This window comes from Malurus melanocephalus, unplaced genomic scaffold, assembly GCF_030028575.1.
Source record: "Malurus melanocephalus ecotype Western Australia unplaced genomic scaffold, MMel_1.1 scaffold_15, whole genome shotgun sequence".
Taxonomy (NCBI): Eukaryota; Metazoa; Chordata; class Aves; order Passeriformes; family Maluridae; genus Malurus; species Malurus melanocephalus.
In genome coordinates, this window is record NW_026623247.1 from 317,965 (window position 1) to 343,226 (window position 25,262).

Here is a 25,262-nt window from a genome sequence, read left to right on the forward strand (position 1 = left end):
ACTACATAGAAGATTTAGCAGCTTCTGTTTGTTTCCTTAGATAAAAGTAATCAAATTCACTTCAAGACTAACTATTTTAACATAGACTAAGCAAAAAAGAAATGAGACTGACACCTCTTGAGGTAGAAGAAACTTCTGACTCATGTAAGGCAGCCATATATTCCTTGTGATAAAACAACAGTAACATAAAGAATGCATGAATTATTCCAGTACAAGTTGCAAACCATAAAAATTACTCAGGGAAACAGAAAGAGGTAAATTGAAACTCCTTGAGCCAAAATGCACAGTATAAAAACCAGCTACAAGCTCCAGGTTGATTATTTTAATTCTACCCAAGTRCAAGCAAACTAATTTTAATTAGAGAAGGCATGTTGCAGAACATTGCATGAATAGAATAATATTTTAATAATTGACAGGTCTTCTGTTAAGAAGATTTTGAGGCAATGGCTCTGAATAGGTTATCACACAGTCTACATTCATTGTATGGAACGTATAATAAGTGACAACTAAAGCACTTCTGTGCCTTGGAACCTAATCTGTAAGGTAGTTGTTTTTTATTGTGCTGTAGGAGGTAAATGAGGTGATGTGTTTTGGCATTTTTTAAATGGCAGCTGGGCACAGGCTTTGTTCCAAATATGTTGTTTCTTATATGGCTGCCTGTGTAAATGATAAGCGTGGACAAAAGAGAGTATTTTAAAACAAAAGCAGATATCATACGTAGCAATGTGTGAAGGTTTCCAAAGACATATTCCTTTACCTTCAGCACATTTTTACTACATACTTCTCAGTTTTTTTAAAAATCTGGTGTCAGTGGTGATCTTAAAAAAGAAGAAAAAAAAAYGTCAGCAGGTAGCAGCATCATCTTTTACAGAAGGGCAACACAATAAAAGTCAAGTTGACTGTGGTCTATTACTTTGGTGCTGTGTCATTTGCAAAAATCTGACACCCAGGGGGCACACCATTTCTTTCCTAGCAATCAAATGAGATCCAGCTAAGTTTTGCAAGCCTTGTATTCTCTTGCAGTTTATTTGATGGCAGACTGTAAGTTTTTGTACCTACAGATTATACAACAGATGCAAACTTTCTTTTACARGTTATGTTTTAAGACTTGTCTAAAACAAGGAGACTACCAGGTTCTCTGACAGAAATGCACTTCTTTAAATTTGACTGAAACAGTGACTACTCTGCCTTCCAGATGCACCAGACATTATCACAAAGCCCACAGGATTTAGGAAAAGTTCTTCTCCAGGGAAGAGAAAGTGAAACAAAGGGAAAACCCCTTCTTTCAACTCTTTTTAGGTAGCTGACTTTACTTCAAACACCAGCATGAACCTTATTTAACCCAATCAAACAAAACTATGCAGAGTCATATTCTTTCATTTTTATACTAGCACAGGAAGGACAAGAGAATGCTTGTGATTAAACCAAAACTAAAGCATTCAGAAGTACTAYAGGAGCTTGTAGAGGGCAAAATATCAACATCAAAAACTATGCAGAAAATGATAAATTCACTCATKTTCTTTAACCAAGTTCTCCCACTTCCTCAGCACTCACCAAGCCTTCAGAGAAATGGTGAATCTCATGTTTGTTTTAAGGGAGTAAAAAACAACCTTGGTAACAAAYATTTGGGGCAACAGGAATTATGCATGAAGAGCATAAAAGTGTTTTCAGGATTTTATGTATTCAGAAATTGACTTACTCTAGCTGTGATGGAGTTTGAGCTTTAGTTTGCCTTCTGCTTTTCAGAGCGCGAAGTTTATCCCCTTGTGTTAAACAGTTTGTTTCATCATCATCACTGTACTGGATAGTGGAAAGGGGAAAGGGATAAACCAAGATTAAAATATAGATGGTTTGATATTTAACAGTAACCTTATCTTAAAGTTTAAGATTAGAATTATGTCAACAGGATAAACTCAAAGGAAATTCACTTGCATAAATACAATTTTGTTCCTTCCAGTTTCCTGCTTGCTGCTTTTGAAGCTGTAAACCATTAAGTGGTGTCATGAATTACATGCATCAGAATATTGTCTACTTTTAAAATAGTGGAAACAACATATTATCAAATCCTTGCTTAGGTACAGTATAATCTTCACTAAATACAGCATTTCCCTTCTTCACTTGCATTTTTCAAACAGCAGTACAGTCTTTTTAAAAAAGCACCATGCAAAGGTATCACAGAAGTTGCAATTATTTAGAAACTAAAATGAGTGAARAAAACCCTTTCACCCCTTCTCTTCAAATACACACAGTGAAGCAACAGACAATCCAAAATGAAATCAGTGTTTTTGACTGCAGATTGTGAGTTCTTTTTCTATTATTGACCTAATTACAAAAGACTAAAGCATGATGATGCTTGTACTTCACCTGTGTTCTGAACTCCATTTTTGATAATTGTCATCCATACTTCCCCTCCCCCACCCCTTGCATATCCCTTTATACAAAAAGGGTGGACAGAAAAAAAATCTGATTAACAAAGTTTTAGTGTACACACAGGTTTKTTCAAAACCTGAGAGGTTCTCAACAGTTTTAACTTTTACAAGAGCACAATATTTGGAGGGTTACCAGTTCAATGTCCTTTTGGATGCTTCTCCTGTTTCTTGTGTTATTAATTGAAATATCATCTACTCCTGACAGAATTCTTGTTACAGCAATTTTATGGTTTCGTTTCAACTTTGCCCGGAAAATATCCCCTTCTTTCCAAAGTTCTGCCTGTTTGCTATCATAACATGGAAAAAAAGGCCCAAAACACAACAAATTAACACTGAAGATTGTTAAGTGCACAAYAGAAGAAGAAGAAAATGACATCTAGATTTGTTTTTGACAATAATTTATAGCCAGTCTACTTACTCCACCAGGAAATGCTGTTGTGGCCCAATCACAGAACCAGGTCTATTTATTCTGATCCAGGCAATAGTTTCAGCAGCTGTCATCCGATAATGCTTCATGATGTAACAGGCAATAAGTGTGCCAGTTCGTCCAAGACCAGCTGTGTAAGATAAAAGAATGGTTTCTTTTATGTATCCATCTTCATCCAGAATTTACTGTAACTACAGACATTATTACTTGGACAAGTAGTTACCTGCCTAATTTATCTAAACAAAACTGTACTTACCAAATTTGGTAAGGGAAACCTACCTTTCAATCCTTTTTTTCATACACAAGGTTACTAACACACTGTTCGTGTCTTTTTGAGTGAGATAACTTTCCAAAGCCAGCAACTTTACAAATATCTGTAAGCTTAGGTATCTTTATTTACCTATGTATGCATGGATATGTATGAAGGTATAGAATGTTCTTATGCCTGGGATAAAACAGCTGGCTCTTTTTATCCGAATTTTCACAGCATMTTCTTGCAAACTGATCACACACTGCACTGAAACCTGCAGTTCTTCCAGCCCCTCCTCTAACTAATCTCTTTAATTCCCAAGGAAAAGGCAAATCTTGCAATAAGCAAATCTGGACACTAGTTAGAAYAGGCAAAAAGTAATCCAGAATGAGGAACCTTATTTGTAATGGCCCTCAAAATAGTTCTGTTTATCTTGGGAAGCAAAGGTGGACAGCTCCAGCTAAGTGGTGTCTCTCCTCAATCACTTGCTGTAAATACAAATCATACATCACCTTCTCTCACTTAACAACTGACCGATCAAAACCCCTGTAAAATCTTCTGTTTAACACAACAGCCAAGACAACTACACAGCRCTTTCCATGACTTGCACAGCTTTAGGGACAAGCTACAACATTCTACTCTTCCTCAAGAGTAAGAGCAGGCTGAGGAACATAAAGRTGATCAAGACACCATTAGGACAACATCTATCCAAGAACATCTTAAATTAAGTGAAAACAAAGCACTTGTATCAATTRTACTTAATATTCTGGCATAACCAACTAAGTTATATGCCTGAATTTATCACCATAGTGAAGAGTAAGTGTATGCACTTGTTTCCTCACAGTCAAGATACTGGTTTTGATAATTCTTTTGATGCCAGAGTGATTTTTTCCTTTTATATATTTGTAACCTTCCCAGTACTTTTCCCTACCCTTTTCCCCAGCTAGAAGACAAAACACATTCCAGAGCTCCAAGACCCAGAGGGCACAAGGTCYGTGTCTTGGTTCTTCCTTGGAACTAAGGTTGAGAACAACGTCTTCAAGACATGTTTTCATAAACAAGTACRGTAGTACTCAGGGTAGGAAACTCTAGAGAAGGGGCTTGACCTGGGGGAAATTACATCACCACTTGTCTTCCTAATTGGTGCTTTTTATTAACTATGCTAATTTCCTAAAACCTACAAAACTGTGTTCACCCCTGTGGAGATGGGCTTTTGTGGATATTCTTTCACGACTGCCCATGGAGCTCCAATAAAGACTCACTTTTATATAATCTCTGATACTAAAATAATTTCAAGTTTCATTTCTAGGTTGAAAAAGGCAACACTTTCACTCTCCAGTATAATTCTGTAAAATGCAGCAAATGGTTGGCAGATCCAGGAACAGAAATTAAGCCTTTGCAGGTCCAAAGTAAATAGGTTCATAAAAGGCCCTCCTCCTTCAATCAGAGCATTATCAGGTACACTAGTGATCCAAAGTTGTGGAGAAGAAATGTCTGATAGATTTTTAAAGATGTGCCTCTAGAGTCACAGAAAACTGAATCACTGTACTAGCTGCACTGGACATGCTCTGAAAATCTCAGCAGTCTGATTCAGAAGGAACGGATATTCAGAGCATGCCCAAACTAATAAAATGAGTTTCTGAGGGGTGAAGATTTTGGTGCTTGTAGAAGAACAAATATATTTTGAGAAACCTCCTCAAAAAGCCGTGCGGTTTTCAGAAGTTTATGACTTAGTATATTTAAACATGTATTTTCAGAGAGAACTTGACAGGACTTCAAATGCCTGCCCATAACATCCCTTGAAAGTGCTAACACTTTCTAGCAGAAAGAGCTATTAATATTGGAAATCTCACTTTCTCTAGTCTCATATTGGGAACGGCTGGGAAGATTTTACTGAAACTTAAAAAAATCAGAAGATCAAGAGCTGAACAGARCCAGTCGTGAAATAGAAATAATTTGTATGGAAAAGTTGCAGTTTCGCAGAGATGTTAATAGTAGATACAGTAGAATTATACTGCAAAATACCTCAGGAACTATAATTATAAACATCACTTGTAACATACACTTTTTTACACCATACCTTTGCAATGAACAGCTATTACACCTTCAGCATTTTCACAAATATTTAGAAAGTTTTTAACTATAGTATTATTAGGTGTGCTTCCATCAGCAAAGAAGAGATCAAAATGCTTAAATCCAGCCTTTGTAAATCGTTTGGCATCATACAGTTTTTTGTTGAGGCGTATTATAGTGGTGACTTTATGTTGCCTGAAGTATTGGAAATAAGCCTCTGGAGCATGGTGGGGATACCCTATTTGAGAACAGAAGTACAAAAAAAGACAGTAAGGCTCAAACTGCAGAAACAAAAAAAAAAAGACCAAAAAACAAGATATGAAAATGCTTTCCAAACAGAGACAACATAAAGAAACTAACTGAAAACGGAATTTAAACACAATCACCTAGGTCAGATACAATTAAACCAAGCATTAGAATTTTACTGGCAGAATTCTTATGAAAGTAAAAGAGCCAAGGAAAAAACACACTGTTTGAGGAACAATTTTTAAAGCTTGTCCTTACTGATAACAATCAACTAAGAAAGCAGTGGGCTTGTGTCCCCCACCTCCTTTTTTAAGCATACCATTTTCAATTTTACTTCTTGAATGAGGTCCACTGAAGGCAATGAATTTGTTTGGTATTATCCAGTTAAAATCTCCATTTTCTGCTCTCTGTCAAGAGAAAATGCTTGGTTTATCATTATCCCTGTATTTTCAGGCTTTTCCTTATTGTTTCAAAATACATCCTAGATAGAATTGATGCACAATTTTTGTCAAAGGAAGCTGTCTTAGTTACCTGCTTTCTTTTACATCATGAGGATGACAGACGCTCTCAACCTCACTTTTCTTGCTTGTGTTCCTGTCCTTCTACCTCAGAGTTTTAGAACAACTCAAATGATGTCCTTCAGATGAAGTGTAACTTCTATTTTTTTTATTTTGCATAGGTTTCTAAATTATGACCTTTCTCTTACCTCTGTTCACAAATAATCAATGATTTTTTAGGTTTTAGGAACAATTAATTTTCATTTTACAGATATGACAGCTTTGCATTTCTGGGACTGCATATAGTCAAGAGTCGCAGTCCTTCATTGTCACAATAATTTCCTATGTCCCAAAATAAACATTATGCACTTGGGAGTTTCCGAGCCCTGTTTCCTTCCTTACTTYGAAGGGTATTATTGTATCCCTGCCTGGGTTCTCAAATACTTTGATTGTTCTTCAGCTTTCAGTTAGACTTGGACTTATATGTCCTCTAGTTTTTCATTAAGACTGCTCAACAATGTCCAGGGTTTTAGTAATAATGGAAATCTCCATTTATTTCTATTTTGGTTTCTGCTTCACTGATGTTTGAGCATAATCATGCTTAAATCTGAATTCTAATATTCTTTGACCATGCACTTTTATTTAACTATCATAGCTTAAAGAAACAAAACAGAAATTGAACTTAATACTACAAAAGAATAGCACAAATCATAAATGATTATTTTAGCATTAATAATGGCAAACAAATCAAAAGATTGATACCGAACACTTACTTCATAATGCTCATATTCATTTACATCAAACGTAYTAAAATCCAGGAAACCATACTGCAAAGCCTAAAATTGAGAACATAGTTTTAAACAAAGATGCCTCTTAAGTGAGGACAGCTTATCACTCTTTTTGGTTACATTAAATCCCTTAATACACACTCTACTCTTCTAGAGACATTTCTTCATATTATTTAAGAAATACAGATCAACTCAGTTTTGATTCAAACGAGATTTGTAAATTTCAATGTAGGTGAAATTAGATGAGTAAATCAACTTTTTTTTTTGTTTTTATTGAATCAGTACAAAAATCCCAGATTACTGAAGCATTTGGTCTTTCATTACTGCTAGGTGCACAAAATAAAAAAGGAAAAGGAAAATAACTGGCAAAAAGCATCTATTGAAGCTATGAGTAGATTTGAAAGACCACATTCAAGGACTACAATCTTTTCGTGTGCATAAATGCTACTTGCTAGTATCTTCACTGATTTCAAATTATTTGCAGTCACAAAGTCCTAAGCAGATATRAGTATGAATATATGATGTCCCATAATTAGCCACAACCATAATACTTAATACAGTATAAAAAATATARTAATGTGGGTAACTAATAGTTTATCCACTTGTTAAATGAGGAAGCACAAACACAGATAAATTCCCTACCTCCAGATATTTAAAAGTAGTACATTCTAATTTTCTCTTTCACTATGTAAACTTTTCTTCACCAGCAAGAAAACAATGCACCCATCTTGGCACACATGCAGCCAATTTCAAAACACCCAAAAAAGTTAAAAAATCAGTAATCCTCAAGGAACTGATTTAACCAGTAAAAACATCAGTATTTGGTAGAGACACCCGTAATACAAAAGACAGTAGTATGTTGGAGAGCTGCAGAATTCACTACTCCTACAGACTAAAAAGAAGGTGGCATCCCTCAGTGCCACAGTACTTCACCACTATATTGCTMTAAAACACTAGATTATGATAATCTGCAGTTGAAGAAATAAGCACATATCGCCTAACATTTGCACTATTTCTATGACTAAAGCAAAACTTGAGATCGTTTGTGTATGGTGCAAATGCTGAAAATGTGTAACAAAGCCATTCAAAACCACTTTCCAAGGCTGTGTTCAGCCCAATATGTAACACCAGGGGGCATGCAATAAACCTAGCACTCACCTCTTAGGGATTAGACATGAATTACTGTCTGAAAAGATTACGTAAGTAAAACTCAAAATTCTCTTTTTAACATCCTCATCAGGCGATTACATAAGGTATTGGTTGAGTCCTATGGATGTTCTATCTACTTTAGTTACATGGCATAATGCACAGAAGACTAAGCAACAATCAGAAATTCGGCTACTTCACAGCTCTAATTGGATCCTAACTTCCTAGTCTTTTTCTGATAGACACTTAGCTAACTTGTTGCAATATAAAAAATATTAATTTACTGACCTTGTGTATTGCATGAAAACAGTCCAGTAATGTCAGATGAAAACTGCAAGTACCACAGGAAGCATCCCTATAAGATATGATGACCAAAACAGTAATTACAATATTGATGTAATGTGTAATTGATGTATATGATGACCAAAACAGTATTTTAATCCAAGTGAAAGCAATTGAAGACACTTCTCTAAAACACCTTTAAAAATTACAAGATAATTATTATTATAGTGAAATCATTATATCAAGTGATTACTTCATTTTCCATACCTTGACTTTTACAAGAATAACAAAACATAAGTTATATTAATAGATATAATAGTGTGATTACTCCAGCTACAGTTTTGGTAAAGCTGATACGTTCAATTTCTGACATGAACATTGAAACTGGCACATTTTGGTGTTCATCAGCAAAGAACACACAACACAAAAGCTAATTCCCAAAAAAAGTATCACACATTAACACTCATTCTTTGAATACTTTCTCCCAAAGTACATTTTGAAAAAAAGTAAAATTTTAAGACACTGCTCCATTTACAAGAAGGAGGAGACTGTGCATGTGTTTTTTTTTGTATATGTGAACAGCATCTTCTTACTAAAACTGTTAGGATAAACATTTGAGTAGATATAATAAAATATTTTCCTTAAGATGCGTTAATAGTTTATGCTTAAACAAGAGGAGAAACTGGTTTCATTAAAACCCCTTCTTTCAATTACTATATTTTAAATTCTTTTGATTTAGGAACTGCATGTTCTTAGTATGYGACCATTATCAAATTTCATAAGCACCTCAGTGTAAGCATTCTATGAGAATACTACAGTCAAGTAAATAAATTAATTAATCTGAGTCTACATCAGAGAATATTATGCCTTGGCAGAACGCTCAAATTTCCACTGAGAAGAGGAAGAACTTTTGAAGAACAAGGATGGCTGTCTCTAATATTTTTTTTATCTTTTCCTTCCTTATGAATCAGTGTGAAAAGTGAGTTGGGCAGAAGCTAGCAAGAGATAGAAATAACAGAACCTCATTCAAGTAAAAGAAAGGACACAAAGGTAACATTGTACTATTGGTGTCTCTTATACCACCTGACAAGAAAGAACAAATGGATAAAGCCTTCCACTGACAGAAGCAGCCTCATGTTCTCAGGCACGGTCCTCACAGGGAACTGCAGCCACTCTGATATATGTAGGAGGGATAGCACAATAGGACACAGGCAATGCAGAAGGTTCCTGGAATGCACTGATGACAASTTCCCACTTGTCAAATGTGTGCAGCAATCTGCAAATACTATCTTGTGCATAAAGAATAGTACTAAGTATTACAAGCCTTTGTGGTAAATGACAGATACTTTGCTATGTTTAACTATCAGCTACTGCCACAAAATCAGACTGGGAAGTGAGAAGCAATGTAGATCAAAAAAATCAGTAAGTGGATACAAAACGTGTGGTTCTTTCACCTTCTGCCAGCACACTTCAATACCAGCTGGTAACACCTCTAATTCACTAAATACTTAGCTCAAACAGTGAGTGTGTCCCAAGAAAAAAAATCAGCACAAGAAAACCCAACCCTACCTGCCCCAAAAAACCAAGCAAAAAAAACCAACCAACCAACCAACAAAACCCCCCCAAAACCCCCCCCAAAACCCCAAAACCAAACAAAAGAAACCCAACAAAAACCAACCACCCTCAAAAAAACCCAAAGTAAAACAAAACCAAAAAAACCCAAAACAAAACAAAACAAATCCACAGCAAAAATTAGTCCTGAATCATGTTACATTCTTCTTCAAAATATCAAAGTACAGAAAGTTCTATCAATTTGTTATTTACCTGAAAGGAAGATATGAAACACTTCCTGACAATATAAGCCTGTACACATCTTCTGCAGATTCCCTCAGGTATATTATCTATTTTTGGAAAAAGACAGAAAAAGATTATTGTAAGACAGGTTTCAATAATTTCAAGTCAGTTGTTCACTACAGAAGGCATAATTAATTATCACAGAGCACAAAAGTGCTGGGAAAGAGTGGTATCAAGAATAAATGTTTTGAAGTGTGCAACAATAAAACTAACATAAGCAATACAAAATCTTGTCACTCTAAAGGAATATATTTTTTTAAATGAACTTTATGGATTTGTGCAAACATTGTGTTCAGCTACAGGCTACACGGAAAGGCTTCTGTTCACCTGGATTCTTCCATTTCTACTGACACTCYGCTTGACCAATTTGTATTTTTTTTAAAAAAAATTAAGCTTTTAAAATGTAAATCAAAACATAAAAACCCGCAAAGATATCAGCAAAGCTATGAATCATCTGGTACACCAACAGTTGGTACATTCAGCAGACAAGACTAAAACAGTTATTTATGTATGTTTTGATCTTTCGACAACAGAACATTTGCATTAATCCAAATTTTATACTTCCTCCTTTGCACTGCTGAGGCAGAATCCAGTAACTAAATCCAGATGCCGCAAATGAAAAGAAAGGATCAAACAAACAAACAAAAAAAATTACCCAAACAAAAAGCAACACACCCACCCCCCCAAAAATCTGTATATTCAGAAGCAAAATACTAAGAACAGAATGCATTGAACTTTCTACTGTCAAAAACACTCAGAAAAGAATTCACAAAGGACCAACTTACGAGAATTATCCATATGGTCTTCCATCACAACATGTCTGATCCCTCTTGGATAGCCTTTAACACTAAGGTCTCCTTAAAGAATACCTAAAACTCCTCTTTTTTGCATAYCTCTTCTTCAAATACCATGAAACACCATCGCCAGCATGGCCAGGTGGTAACAACTGTTAATAACAAGCTGTCATTAACAGGTCAATAATCATTAATTTCAAGTTAATGCTTTTTATTTGAAATTGCTTTAGAACACTACACAAAGTTGGTTTTTTTTTCACTAACATTCAGTAAAATTATTTATTTATTTCATAGTAATGAAGTTTTCCCCTAGAGATATTTGAAAGTAAAAATCCTCATGAGTATTAATTAAACATCCCCCAAAAATCAAGACACGACATATTTGCTTTCTGTGGCTTTGGATGTTTTTTCTTTTAAAAGCTGGCATTGCCTTTCAAATTTCTTTGATGCTGCCGCACAACCGCTTTGAACAAATGGCTTGACATACCTTAAACATCCTCCCTCCACACACACACASAGAACAAGAGTTAGAACAGATGTTGCTAAAAAAAACCCAACAAACAAACCCAGCTTGAAACATAACCTAAACAGACAGCTAAATCAGACATGGCCAACAGGTGACCCCTTTGATTTTCCTAATTCAATTAGTGTGTTAAGTATTTTCTGAACATTCTTCCTTTGAAATTAGAAGAAGAAAACAAAAAAATAAATCTTTCTTGATAAATAGGTAAGTAATGGAAACTGCATGTTTTTGGTGTGTGTGCTTTCATTGGGGAGAGATAAGCAACTTCTGCATTTTAATTTCCAAGTGTACACCCAAAGTAGAAAATATACTTAAAAAGCCTCCCCAAGTATAATTGAAGAGCTTATCCTCAGACAGCAGAGTTAATTTTCTATTCTGCAGGCATATTCATTGCCTGATTTTGATGTAAAGGTTATCTTCCAAGAAATTTCAAATTGTGTGCTTTGATAGTCCTAATTTGCATCCTGCAGCACAGTGAACACATATTGCTCGCAAGCATGCAAATCAAGCTCTTCTTGTGTATCAGGAAGAGAGCCGTGTCCCTGAAAAACTTACAAACCAAAGACATGAAATGGCATTAGCAAACATATGGTCATTAGGCAGAGTTTTTAGCCAGAAATGAGTCACCTGGAAAAAACTTGGGATTACATAATCACAGAATCAATTAGGTTGGAAAAGATCTTTGTGATCATCCTAGTCCATCTTTGACCAAACACCACCATGTCAACTAGACCATGGCACTGTATGCCACACTCAGTCTTTCTTTAAACACCTCACCCACCATCTCCCTGGACAGCCCATTACTATGTTTAATCAATCCTTCACCCTTTCTGTGAAGAAATTCATCCTAATGTCCAACTGAACTAAGTGCCATCAGACTGTGTAGTATACAGACAGTACTAATTATACCAAACACAAATAGCAATGCAACTAACCCTAGCTAATTTTGTAAGTGCATGTAGCTCTTACAGGCCAAGGACTTCTCCTGTATCTCAGCTGAGCTTGTAATAGCTGCTTAAAGGAAAACAAGTTTCATTGCAGAAGCACTTGTTTACAAGTGTAACAGCTGCAACAAGTTTTTCCATTTCACTACATTGTATTAAAAGATGTCAAAATAATGTTGCAGTATATTGAAACATGTTAGTTCTTAAGCAGAGATCCCACTTCTGAAACTACATTACCAGGGAAACACCTTTTTAACAYACATACATATGTGTATGGACTTTCCTTAACAGTTATATATGAACATTTGCTACATACAAGGACATTAAAAAAAAAATCTGATATTGCAAAGCGAAAATACAACTTGTATTGTACAATTGAAGCAAAATACAGCATATTTACTGAAGAAGGAAATTGAACTTCTCAGAAATTTCTGAAACAGAGATGCTGCTACACTTAGGTGTGATGACACTACTACAAACAAGACACACAACATAGGAGCAGTTGCAGAGACAGCAGTTGATGAAATGGTCGGATGGTGTAATCAGTGAAAAGTGTTTGCAAAAAAAATTAGATTACTATGAGAATAGCTGGATGAATGCAATGGTGTAGAGTGTTTCAAAGAGGAAGAATGACATTATACATAAGGGGAAAGACCATAAACAGATAATTACTTCACAAGGAAAGTTTCCTGGCAGTAACACAACACGAGAAGCTGTGATAGTCAAAGTGGAGACCGGATCAATTTCTGTCACAGCTTAAGGGAGTAGTACCCAGCTAGAAATCCTGGTTGTAAGCAAGGCTGGATGAAGGCTGAATATCGGTAGGGCCTGCACTTAGGTTGGGACTGAACCAGATTTCAGGTATGGAACAAGGTAAGACCGAAACAGCAAAACTGAGAGAAGAAACAGATGTCAAGGCAGCAGAGGCCACATCTGCATTAGGAAATGGTCAGCACCAAACAAATCGCATCAGTAGAGAGAGATCCAGTTCTGAAGATCGGACAGCTGTACTACATACTTCCAGCAGCTTTTCAGCTTAACAACTGGCTGTAGTCTGATCCTGTGGACTGAATTTTTTACCTGTAGGGATTGCTTGCTACAMTTCTCCATGAAGTGAACCAAAATGCAGTAGTAAGAGTTTAAGAARAGATTCACTTCAAAAAATATTTCTTAAACATCTGTATCTATATAAAACTACATGTAATATTGTTTCTGACCTGGAGGAGGCTAGTGAAGCCTTAAAGAGGAACAATTTAATTGGAATGATGTGGGTAACAAAGGGCTAAAGAAAGCAAATAAATGGGAAAGAGAAAGTCGCAATGATGAAAGACCTATAGTGGACAGAAGTGTTGAAAGAAAGGACTTTCCAAGGCAGCAAGCAGAATTGAAGTTTCAGAAAAGAAGAAAATGGAAATGTTGATCTAATGAACAGAAAAACAAAGATATATTTGTAAATTTGTGAGGTATGTATTGGGGGAAGGAGAGGAAATGAGAGAAGACAAACTCCAGAAATCCAAATATACAACAGCTGAAACTAATTTGTCTAGATGCTGATTACAATTTAAGTTTCTGCTGTGCTTTCTAAGATGATGAAAACTTTCACAAATAAAACTGCTTTCTTAGGTTAATGYCAGTAAAGTAAAAAACCAAAATGACTATTAAAAAGATAAAAAWATTAAAATAAATTTCAAGCAATGATATTAGCTGTTATTTAGCAGAAGCAGGCAGGCATTCTTTGGGATAATTTTTATCCATTTTTGTATATACAAGTTAAGAAAAGACTACTAGAATTTTACAGTGATTTCCCAAGGGGCTCTTTTCCTGCAGATTAGGGAAATATTTTTTTTTTTWWAAAAAGCCTTCTTTCAATAAAACTTAAGTCAATGCAGCATGCTTGAAACACATCATCCACAAGTTCAGTTTTTAGAATTTTCCTACAGTCATACGCAAGTGCGGATAGGAGTATATACACATATCTACATACACACAAATACAAATAGAAGAAGTCTTAAAATCTTTTAGAAATCTTCTACTTAACTACCTTACAAAAAAAATGTTACTATAAGGAACTGGTATCTTTCAAGTCAGACCTACCATTTTATGCAATCACTTGGACACAGACAATTTAGAAATTTTCTTTCTTTATGCATACAAAAAAAAGTTCATCCTACTGAACTTCAAAATATAGCCAGGAATATACCATTAGCAGTTGAACCACTAACATCGCTCTAATCATTCTTTTAATTTAGGACATCTGTTTCTAATTAAGGCACTACAGGCACCTCTGTGAATGGTCAAGAACCATCCAAGCACTGAATGCCGGGAAAGGTGCACTCAAGCACTCCTCCTGCCAACATTGCTGCACAGTCAAACAGCCGCTTTAAAGTTCACTCTATGAAACACAAGGGTTTGCAGGATGTGGAGACCCATTCTTTAGTTATGAGCATTTCAAATCAACCAGAGAATAAGAGCTTTTAGCAAGCCATGTTTTTGTCTGATTCATTATTGTTTTCAATCCAGCCTTATTTTGTAAGCAACAGTTTCCTAGGTTGGAGTTATAATCATGGGAATGGTATACACAATAGGAAGCAAAAGTATTCCTGGTGAAAAGGAAATGAGTCTCTGGTTAAAACAGGCATCTTAACTTTCAATACATTGCAATACCAAATGAAATGGTAATGCTGCATGCAAGACAAAACATCTTTAGTAATAATAATCTATGACATAACTTGTTGTTTTTCCAGGAAAATTAAAATGGCTGTTGAAATAAGCTTTATTGTTAGAAACTATATAAATTCAATCTATAAACACCACTTTAAATTATTATCTATCATGCGCTCAATATAATCACATTTATCCACCTGTTCACCCTTAACTGAAAGATCTACTTATGACTGCTACCTAAATCCATGTTTTACCAACCATGCTGACTTAAAAGCCAGAAAGTATATGAGATAATTAATTTTAAACTGCTTACAAGCAAATTTAATGTTCTACAACTTTGCTCCAAAAAGTCATTCACGCAAGACAGTCTGAACTGCTGTAAATGGCAAATAATTAAATGTACCCATTCTGAACAAATGCAAGTAACTGCTACATGTGACCAGACTCAAAGACAAGTTCATACAGCTGTTATAACTTAAAAGTACTAAATATTTGATTTAATGAAAGCCTCCATTGCATATACTAGTCAGTTAGCAGATTAAATTTCTAGCAATATTCCTCAGGAAAAAATGTTAGATGTTGCAAAATTAAAACAGAAATATATTAGAGTAAAAAGCTTCCTGTATGGATTTGTGTTATAGTGAAGAAATGCACATGGCCAACAGTTTCTTCATTAGCAGAAATACAATCATTAAGTGGATAAAAGTGGCAGAGAGTGAGCAACTGCCTCTGGCAACTCTCTTCATTCAACATAAGCAAAATCAAGAAACCTCCAATTACCTTTTAAACAGCAGAGGGGAAGTACACAAAATCTTGAACTGACTGGGCTGGGCACATCACTACTTCATGATAGGTAAGAAAGCAGCTTAAGACTACAGTGATGGACCTCCAAAAGAACAACCCCTCTTCTCCCATGGAGACAAGGAGTTTTGTAGGAACATCCTGGAGAAGAACCTAGTACAAACAGCAGGAAAAGCTGCCGCTGTGAAGACTAATCACGATTTCCCAAATACAATTCTGAGAAGGTAGTTTTTTAGAGGACACAAACACAGAGACAGCYAAGACTCTAGGTAACTTTTGCTTAAGTGAAAAGTCAGTACTTTGTCCATCTCATCTTTGCCACTCACTTGTCAAGCACCTCTCACCAAAACACAGCTGAGGGTAAACATGGTTTACCCACTCTAAATTTGAGCACTGCCACAGTTACAGGCATTCACCACCACCCAGCCAGGGTCACTAGACAGGTACATCTCAGGCTTAGCCAGAAATAATTCTGCATGTGTCACAGTAAGAACAGAGAAGCTCAGCACAACACCAGGGGGTGCCAATTGATTCTCCAGCCTTCAGTTTCTACCCACCATTAGGCCCACAACTAGGAAGGACACTAACAAACTGAAAAGGCAAAAAACCAAAACTACGGATTAGAATGGATGAAGGAAACGCTGCTTACCCTGAAGAAAGAAGATGAGAAAATAGACAAAGTACAGAGATGAGTCCTGGAGAAGGTGACCTGAATTACAGCAGTTCATGGGGCGGTACCCTGGGAGGGTCACCCTCCAAGTACATAATTAGTGCCAGGCCTGAGAAAAAAAATCACTGTTACTAAGTTAATGTAGCCAAGGGGAGAGGGGGAACTTGGGAATTGGGTGGACAGGGCACAGGGAGTACATTTTCTTTCGCAATATAGAAGGAGCAATGATGGTAGAAGCAGACTTTCCTCACCCACAGCCAAGTCCTGGCGAAAATCAAGAGAAGCCACTGTAGATATCAACTCAGAAGATCACTGCTGCTTTGGTAGTGTGGTAAGGCCTGAACAGTGCAGACAGCTTTCAAGGAAAATATTTTTCTTTAAAAGGTGAAGAACAAAAGCTTTTCCCCCTCCCTCCATTCCTTCCCTTTTCCCCCTCCACCCAAATAAAGTGTAAACATTCAACCCCAACACACTAAGTTCTGGCTACCCTTTGTGTGGCTGAATGTGCCAAATTTTTGCTAATCTACATAGAAGAATATAATTCCCATTATGTCTGTAAAATTGTAGAAACAAAATACAGAATTAAAATAGATGAAAGATGAACAATAAAGGGATTAAGGTTGAAATTGTTAAGATTTACTCTAAAAAAAAATTTATTCTAAAACTACATTTACAACAATGCATCTGTAAAATTAGTTCWTCACTCTTTAAGCCATGTTATACTGAAGCGCTTGAGTTAGGCTCGGCTGTCACATCAAAGTACACCTGGAAAGAAGCAGCAGATGCAGGAGTGGGGAGAAAGAAGTATGAAGTCTGGAGAGTTCGTAAACTATCTCCACTGAAGAGGAAAGAAAGACAAGTTAGGTGAACGGGAATGAGGGAAACATTAAAATACATCAACTGTGAAGAAAAGACTGAGAACAGACTTTGCTTGAAAACAAGAACACTAACAGCTGCCCTTACCACACCACACTTAATGAAGATTTTCATAATCGCCTCAGTAGTCCAAACTAGCATATCCCCACATCATATATATACACACAAACACATTTGAACAAAAGATGACAATATCCCAATGCCTTTAAGCAGAAGTTATAGAAATATTTTGTTTAAGAATACAAATTTAAGGTCAACAAATTCTTGAAAAGACATATTCAATGTCTAATGAATGTCTAASGGACACAGAAGTCCCAGAGGAGAACTAGTTATACACAGGTCATTACAGTTTTATGTAACTGTCTTAAAAAAAAAGATAATGCCAGAAATCACACAGATTGTGCCTTGCTGTTCTTGAAAACCTGGCAACCTGGTACTCCTAATAAAAGTAACTTTAAAAACTATGCTTAAGTCATCAAACCCCTTTCACCACAAGCAGACAAGCACTATTTTTGTGACCAACTCTACAAAGGCCACATTCCTTTTCTACTTCCTTTCTTTTCCCTGAATGAACATGAATGCCCCAAACTAATGCACAGCCACACAGTTTCTCAACCTAAGTTAAACTGTTGAAATGGGAACMTACCATGAAACTAAAAAATTAAAATCAAACAAGAAAACACATACAATCGATAGAAAACAAAATACAGTTTCAACCTACGACTTACACTGTGAGATGAGAAAATAAATGATGACAATCAGCTCAAGCAACAAAGAGTATTACTAACATGACAGTYTGATTAATTAAAATTACAGAAAAACTTCTTAAATATTGGACCAGTGTATGCATCCTATCTTCAACAAAAAGCAAAAGCATTCTGAACTAAAGAAGGTAGATGCTTAAGCCTACATGTTTTAAATAAATAAATCAATATTTTCAGTATTTCCCTTCAATCAGGAAATATGCTTATAGACATGTTCATCATGCATTCTGAACAGATCCCATATCATTGCTTRCTCCACAGAGAACAATCCAATTCTCCCTGCAGAAAGCAGAAATATGGGACAAGTATGTGTGAACACTTGAGCAATGAGCTCTGTAATTAAGCTTGCCTCTTCATGAAAGATCATCAAAGCGTGCCACGGGGAAAAAAAAGGCCTCAGGGGCATAGTTTTTCATCTGTGATCTTTCTTCAGTAGAATCCCTCCCTCTCGAAACTGGGAAGAAACTCTTCCCTACTGTAAAGAAAAAGCAGTACCAAAGCCAAAATGTATTGTACTAGAAAGAAAATCAGCATCTAGCTAGAGCTAGCTCACCATCTAAGACTTGTGAATCTGCAAGACAGATAATGATCACATGCAAGGAGGTGACTGATATTCAAACTGTGCTTCACTTTGCCCTGGGCCTTTCAGGAAACTGCCAAAATATTGAAAGTGTACAATGCAGCAACTTAAGCACATCTCYGAACTCTGAGAACTACTGGTGGTTTTGACTGGTGTCTTTCTGCCATATGCCATGTGTCTGCAACTAGCCCTACCACATGCCTTGGCTAGGCAGTCATGATCACGCTGGCTCGGTGTGAGCATCTTTCTTTACTCTGCAACTCCACTTCCTTCACCGCAGCTCTCTAAAGCAAAACCTGCCTACTCCTCTGTACAACAGCCTCTATTTTTAATTAATGTGCTTTAAATTGTCAAAATTCATACATATTAATCCTAGAGGTTTATTCAGCTGCTGTGCCACACATTGCTACTACTATACATATTCAGAACAAGAGTGTAGGAAAAAACAAAACCCACTTTTTTCCAAGAAATGGCTGATAACGGAAGCCAGTCTCCTCTCACTTTCTGGGCCTCAATTATGACCAATTAGGAAGAACCAGTTTTCCTAAAAGGTGCAGCTGTTTTGTCAACATAATCCCTTAGCTGCAAACAACGTTAGTAACTCATGCTACCAGTTTACATGTGGTTTAAGAATGCAAAGGTCTATAGCAACATTCCTAAGTCCTGTGTTTCAAATACCAAGAGTGACACGTTTTGAAATTTAATTCTCAATTYGTAAAGAGTACTATAAAATATAGACAACAAGAGAAACCCCAGGGAACAGAAAATGGACACCCTTGCTGCAGAGAGGCAACAAGGAGACTGCCTGCATCATGGAAAGTATTGCATAGCCTTTGCAGCCAATAAATAGGAATAACCTAAGGGTACATGAACTTCAACCACTCAAACATCTCAACGTCAAAAAATGCATAGCATTTCATTTTATTAACCTGTAAACAGAAGAAATGTTACAATCAAGGTGTGTTACAAGTCAAAACAGAACATGAATATGGTACATCATGTCTTTCATCCTGAAGTATTCAGCATGTTATTCCTTGACTACATTTTTGCATACCAAATATATGCAATTGTGATAGAAAGCCAGTCCTTTCCCCCTCTGCAGCCACAGACTTGGCTTAGTACCTTTCCAGCCACATTCTATCCTCGCAGGTTTTACACAGGCTCTAAGCCTTGTCACACATCCTCACCACTTCTGCAAGGTTAACTGAAGAGATTACCTTTTTTAGCAAATAATCAGCTGGGGAAKGAAGCGTTTATTTAAACATGCACACACAGGCAAATTATACACTATCCTTCATGTAAGATACTATTTTTCTAYTTTAAAAAAGAACAAGAGATTGTGTGGTTGAAGAAAGGTAAAACTTCAAGAAGCAATCATTTTTTCTAAATTAAAATATTAATACTGATTTTTTCTTCAGTGATGTTTTTACTTCTTAAGAACACAAGTTGCAGTAGGGAGGAAAAAGCCTAAAATCATACAACTTCACTCACATACCTGCTAGACTTTAGAAACTCTCCTATTATGTGGTACATTACTATAATGACATTAGTAGGATGATTATTCAAGAGAAAAGAATTGTTTTTGCTGTTCTAAATTGCTGTTCTAAAAATTCAGTATGAAAAAATGAACACAGTTGGCAGCTGATGTAAAAATTTAAATACTTACTGCGTAGGAGCCTATGAGGAATGCAGCGTTTGCTTGCTTTTTCTGATCAAAGCCAGTATAATGAATTATTTTCTTCCTTATCAATGATAATGACTGTATCAAGAAATGAACAAGATTATGATTTTGCATTTTAGACATTTTACACCCTCTTTTATAAAATCAGAGGAATGCAAGAGTTTGTTTACCTACTTTTAGGAAGCTGTATTCAGAGAACCAAATATACTGTGGACTAGCTCTTCAGAAGCTCTGGAAAACTTMTTTTTTTACTGCCAATCTACTACCTAGATTTTTCCAGTATTTTTCCCAGTATCCAGCAAATAATTTTTGATACATATTACTGAATCTTTTTCTTCTTAAATGCATTAGTATTTTTAGCTAGGATTTTTGACTTCAGGCGTTATGCAACAGATAGCTATTTATGAAAATAGAAAGTGGCATTCTCAAAAGCATCACAGGTGTATCAAAGGTGCAAAAATTTTAAAAACAGAATTTACACTTTTTCATTCATTTTTCAAACCCAAGTCTAGATAAATCCACTAGTATTTGTTTCTAAGAATCAGAACGATGCTTAGATCAAAATATTTTGAAAGTATTTCTAAGCTTTATAATAAATGATTTTTTAAGTATCAGCTTGGCATACAGTTTATCCATTTATCTTAGAATGTACGAACCTGGGTGGAATGACATTTTCAATAGAAAGGATAACCACATGTGTGGCGGCAGTTATGCCCTAACTGGCCCTTGAAATAAATTCTGATGTACTTGAAACTGCACATTTTGATCAACAGCTAAACTATCATAAAATGTCATTTTATGCATTTAAATAGCAATGTTACTTGCTCAGGATACCAGATTCAATGCATTAAAGACAGATAAACCCCACATCGGTAGCAGAAATACGTTCTCAGAAATCCTAATGCATCTGTCCAATATAAAAACCAAGACATGGAAAGGCACTATAACACAGACTTGTGTTGCTTTGGAGCATCTGRTATGCAAAAATCAGAGAATCTCATCTCTGGCAAGCCACAGTTACCCAGGTGAGAGTTTACCACCTCCCAGCCTGGACACTAAACAGGTTTATCTCAGGCTTAGGCAGAGACTATTCTGCAAGGGTCCCAGTAAGAATACAGCAGCAACATCACACCCATGGGTGCCAATTGCTTCTCCAACCTAAAGAATAATGCAAAACTGAATTATGCAAACTATTATCTGAGACAGACAAAAAGGAATAAAAAAAAAAAAACGAATACACTCTTAGTCTATAATATCCTGCTTTTCACAGTTCACGGGCAGTTGAGAGATCTGAGTAGTTTTGAAGAGGCAAACTGTGATTGACATTAATGAAAGTAAGCTTTTTTATCTGCCAAACAGGTTTTATACTCCAACAGATCAACTAACTTGTAGTCAGTCATGTTAATTAATTTAAGTAATCCATTTTAAAGGCACTAKGCTCTATCACAAGCCCAATCCCAAAAATTACTGAGCTACTGTAACAGAAAATGATCTGCAGTATAGACAGAGCAGCCTCCTTCAGGCCAATGCTATCAGTGCTACTAAAGATTAAACATGGTTCAATCCTGAAAAACATCAGCATCAGAAGAGAAGACCAAGTCAAACAAAAAAACATTTCAAATAAAAACATGGCAGTGCACCCTCGAGCTCACTCAATATTGGCAGATTGCCAATAAAATTGAATTCCTGGAAACAAGCTTTTMATGTAAAAGAATCTATATTCATTTAGCAACTGATCTTCTCAAATCTTAACAATAGTTACTGCCAGTCGTGCATCTTCTGGTTCTTAAAAGAAAGTGGATTTTCCCTCCTGATCCTCCTCCTCCCTACATTCACCTCAATAAAATCCATCATTCATATTCAGAACTCAGCTGATTTAGGAAAACAGAAAAGCACCTGRACAATAACAGCAACAATAAAGGAAATTTCAGCCCATTTGTGTTTGTATTTTAAAAAAATACTTATATCGGCTTTTGAATAAAAACCCCAAGCATTACCTTTAATTTCTTATTTAGCTTGCAGCAATATCTGTAGACCATTGCCAGATTGAGTGGTCCAAAGTCTGAATAGAAGCTGTTAGAAGAAAGGGGAAAAATTGWACATGACCTCTGCAAATGCCTTTTTTTTTAACAAGATGCAAAACGTAAGGAGTAATAATATACATGTTATATATGCACATAATATTAGAAACAAACACACCTTCTTACATACACACTGTTTCGTTGAAGGAAAAGTTTTGTCATATTTAAACATGGACTACATTTTTATTTGTTTTCCACACAGCACCATTCAAAACCAATACCCCAGGTTTTAAGAACTATTTCTAACTACTGYATCACTCAGCGACAACAGTTTTCAAACTCTATTTTAAGAGAAGCTCATAAGCTTTACTTTAAAAGGAGACAATTCACAGTGCTAGAGAAAAGGGAACACAGAGAACAAAGATTGATTAGTGAGTTAAAAAGCAGCATGCATGCCCTTGATGAAAATCATTTGAAGAATTAGCAACATTCCACATCATGCAAAAGGCAAGCAGTGCTCACTACAGGGGAAATAATATATCCATTGTCAGCTCATAAAAGCTTGAATTGACTGCACTATTTTTTTCTCTGATTCTAGGAAGTTCAGACATTCCACTTAATACATGAGCAACCAAAGACACCCCCTTTAGTCTGGCAGTTAAATGTGCATTTCTAAATCTAAATGGCTGCATCATCTTCTTGTCTCTTCTAACAGGAACGGGTGCAATTAAAGCTTTTGCTTTGAAAATATTTTTAAGAAATCCTGATGGGAAAGCAGGAAACCATTTTAAGGCCAATAAATCATCAAGGCATATAAATCTGAGAAGATCAAACTTGTAATTAATTCTCCAATGAGACTGATTCCTCATTGCTGTTGTTCTGACTAATTTATTTCTGCAAAAAACAGAGAAAACTAAGTTGGTACTTACTTCTCATACACAAGTTCATCATCTATGCAGAAATAATGGGTATTTTCAGCTCCATTCTTTGGTTTTTGGCAGAGAATTGCAAAATAAAGGCGATCTGAAATGCAAGAAAATTGGAAGCTTTTATAAACATCATGCTTTTCTATCGGAAGTCTGAAGTATTACCTGTCAACGGGACAACTTTAAATGGTTTAGAATGAAGAAAATCTTATTTTAAGTATTAGATTAGGTATTATTATTTCCCCAGTGTTAAACAAACAAGGCACACAAAGATTGAGGCTTTTTGCTCAGCAGCGTTCCCATAATCCGCAGCTCTTTAGTGGKTTTTTTTCAAGTGTTCCTTGTGTGATGACTTGGTAAAACACCAGGAGCCTGACTTGCACCCACRCATACAGCAGAAACCTCCTTTGGTAGTTGCACTCCAATCCAAATACCACTGCACACACCCTATCTTCCTGAAGTAAACCACAAATCCCTCTGCACCTCTGAGCACCTTACATGAAACTAAATGACGAAGCACACTCACACCAAAACTGGGCACTTCTTTCTGTAAAGTCATGATTTTGACAGTAGTGCCATGCAATTAAAGCTTGCAGGTGACAGACASGGGAAGAATGCAAAACGACAACCCATGCTGGCCAAGGGAGTACCAGCCACACCACCATCTGGACATCTCCATCCAAATTCCTGTCCCCATCCCAGCTACCCCTTCAAAGCCTGGGTGACTGCGGGCAGGAGGCATCTTGTACTTGCCCTGGCTTCCTTTAAGCTGTGGAGAAAAAATACCAGCGGTGTTCACATAGATATAAATTACTTTTATGGCCAGGGAAGCTGAAACCCCAGTGAACTTTAAACACTGACTGTGCTCCTGCTATAAATTGCTGTGCTTGCRGTAATTGGTCAATAAAAACTGAGGCTTGAAGCACCACTGCAATACTTGTCTTCCTCCTGCTGGGAAAATATCATCATAAAATATTTGGATTAAAATTCAGACCTAAAAGGAAAGCTTCTTTTTCTGAAAATTAGTTCCCTAGAACAGAGATATCATTTAAGTATCAAAAACAGATCACCTGCATGAATTATTTCAAAATATGATTGGTGATGAAGAAAAACCATGTGTTGATTTTTAGACGCAGGGGGAAAAAGTAATCACTTTAAGCTTCAAAACAACATAATCCATGACCACCACTTAGAAATCATTACTTGTATCTTGAAAATACATGCCAAAGTATGCCATGAAACAAGTAACCATATCTATATTTCAACAGTTGCATGCTCAGTGCTCACCTACCTACACCCGAATCTCAAAGGATGATGACTACCAAAAAGTGTACCTTTTGCAAATGCATATTTCAGCAGAACAGCAGCCTGGTGTGAATGGTTTGGCTTAAACATTTACAGGTCAGGTGCAACCAGTGGGATTTACAGTAACACCTAAGCAAGTCAAAGACCTATGTCCTTATCTTTAGCAGAAGCAAGGCACTCAGCTTGCTCATTTAATTTCTAATAATCCCATTTTGTAAGCTGCAGTACTAAATTGAAAGTGCATTATATGCTTCTGCACCTTCCAGCATTGACCAAATCATCCCCTGAAAACAAGCCAAAGGATAAAATTTAGAGTAGTGTGTGCGTTTTTAAGAAATTGGCCACAAAAAAAAAAAAAAAAAAAAAAAAAAAAAAAACCTGGACCACAAAGTGAATTATGTGTGGAGAAGCAAATGTACTGATACTCCAGCTGGGTACAACATAAGGAATGGTGAAAACCGCTTCACCGAAAGGCAGTCCTAGGGGTGGACTATGGAGTGGAGGGAGCCCCAGCTTCCCACAACTCCCCTGCATCTCTCCCCACCACTGCGTTAATCACTGAGCTGTGTCAAGGTGGATTTGCATGAATTAGACACTGTAACAGGTATCCCATGGCAATGTTAAAGAAAGAATAAAAAAAAAAAAAAAAGAAAAAAAAAAAAAAAAAAAAAAAAAGAAAAAAAAAAAAAAAAAAAAAAAAAAAAAAAAAAAAAAAAAAAAA

At 36.1% G+C, this 25,262-nt stretch overlaps 1 protein-coding gene across 8 annotated transcripts in view; it reads right to left on the reverse strand.

Moving 5' to 3' along the window:
* Positions 1-25,262, reverse strand: part of CDC14B (cell division cycle 14B) — a 44,947-nt gene that overhangs the window by 13,569 nt on the left and 6,116 nt on the right. For all 8 annotated transcript variants that reach the window (XM_057384596.1, XM_057384605.1, XM_057384588.1 and 5 more), the window contains exons 2-12: positions 23,240-23,333; positions 22,287-22,362; positions 20,275-20,367; positions 9,963-10,039; positions 8,145-8,211; positions 6,696-6,758; positions 5,745-5,832; positions 5,187-5,417; positions 2,848-2,986; positions 2,563-2,716; positions 1,700-1,800 (exon numbers count right to left, since the gene is read on the reverse strand). In XM_057384596.1, coding sequence (XP_057240579.1) covers positions 1,700-1,800; positions 2,563-2,716; positions 2,848-2,986; positions 5,187-5,417; positions 5,745-5,832; positions 6,696-6,758; positions 8,145-8,211; positions 9,963-10,039; positions 20,275-20,367; positions 22,287-22,362; positions 23,240-23,333 — 1,183 coding nt within the window. The remainder of the gene's footprint in view (positions 1-1,699; positions 1,801-2,562; positions 2,717-2,847; positions 2,987-5,186; positions 5,418-5,744; positions 5,833-6,695; positions 6,759-8,144; positions 8,212-9,962; positions 10,040-20,274; positions 20,368-22,286; positions 22,363-23,239; positions 23,334-25,262) is intronic.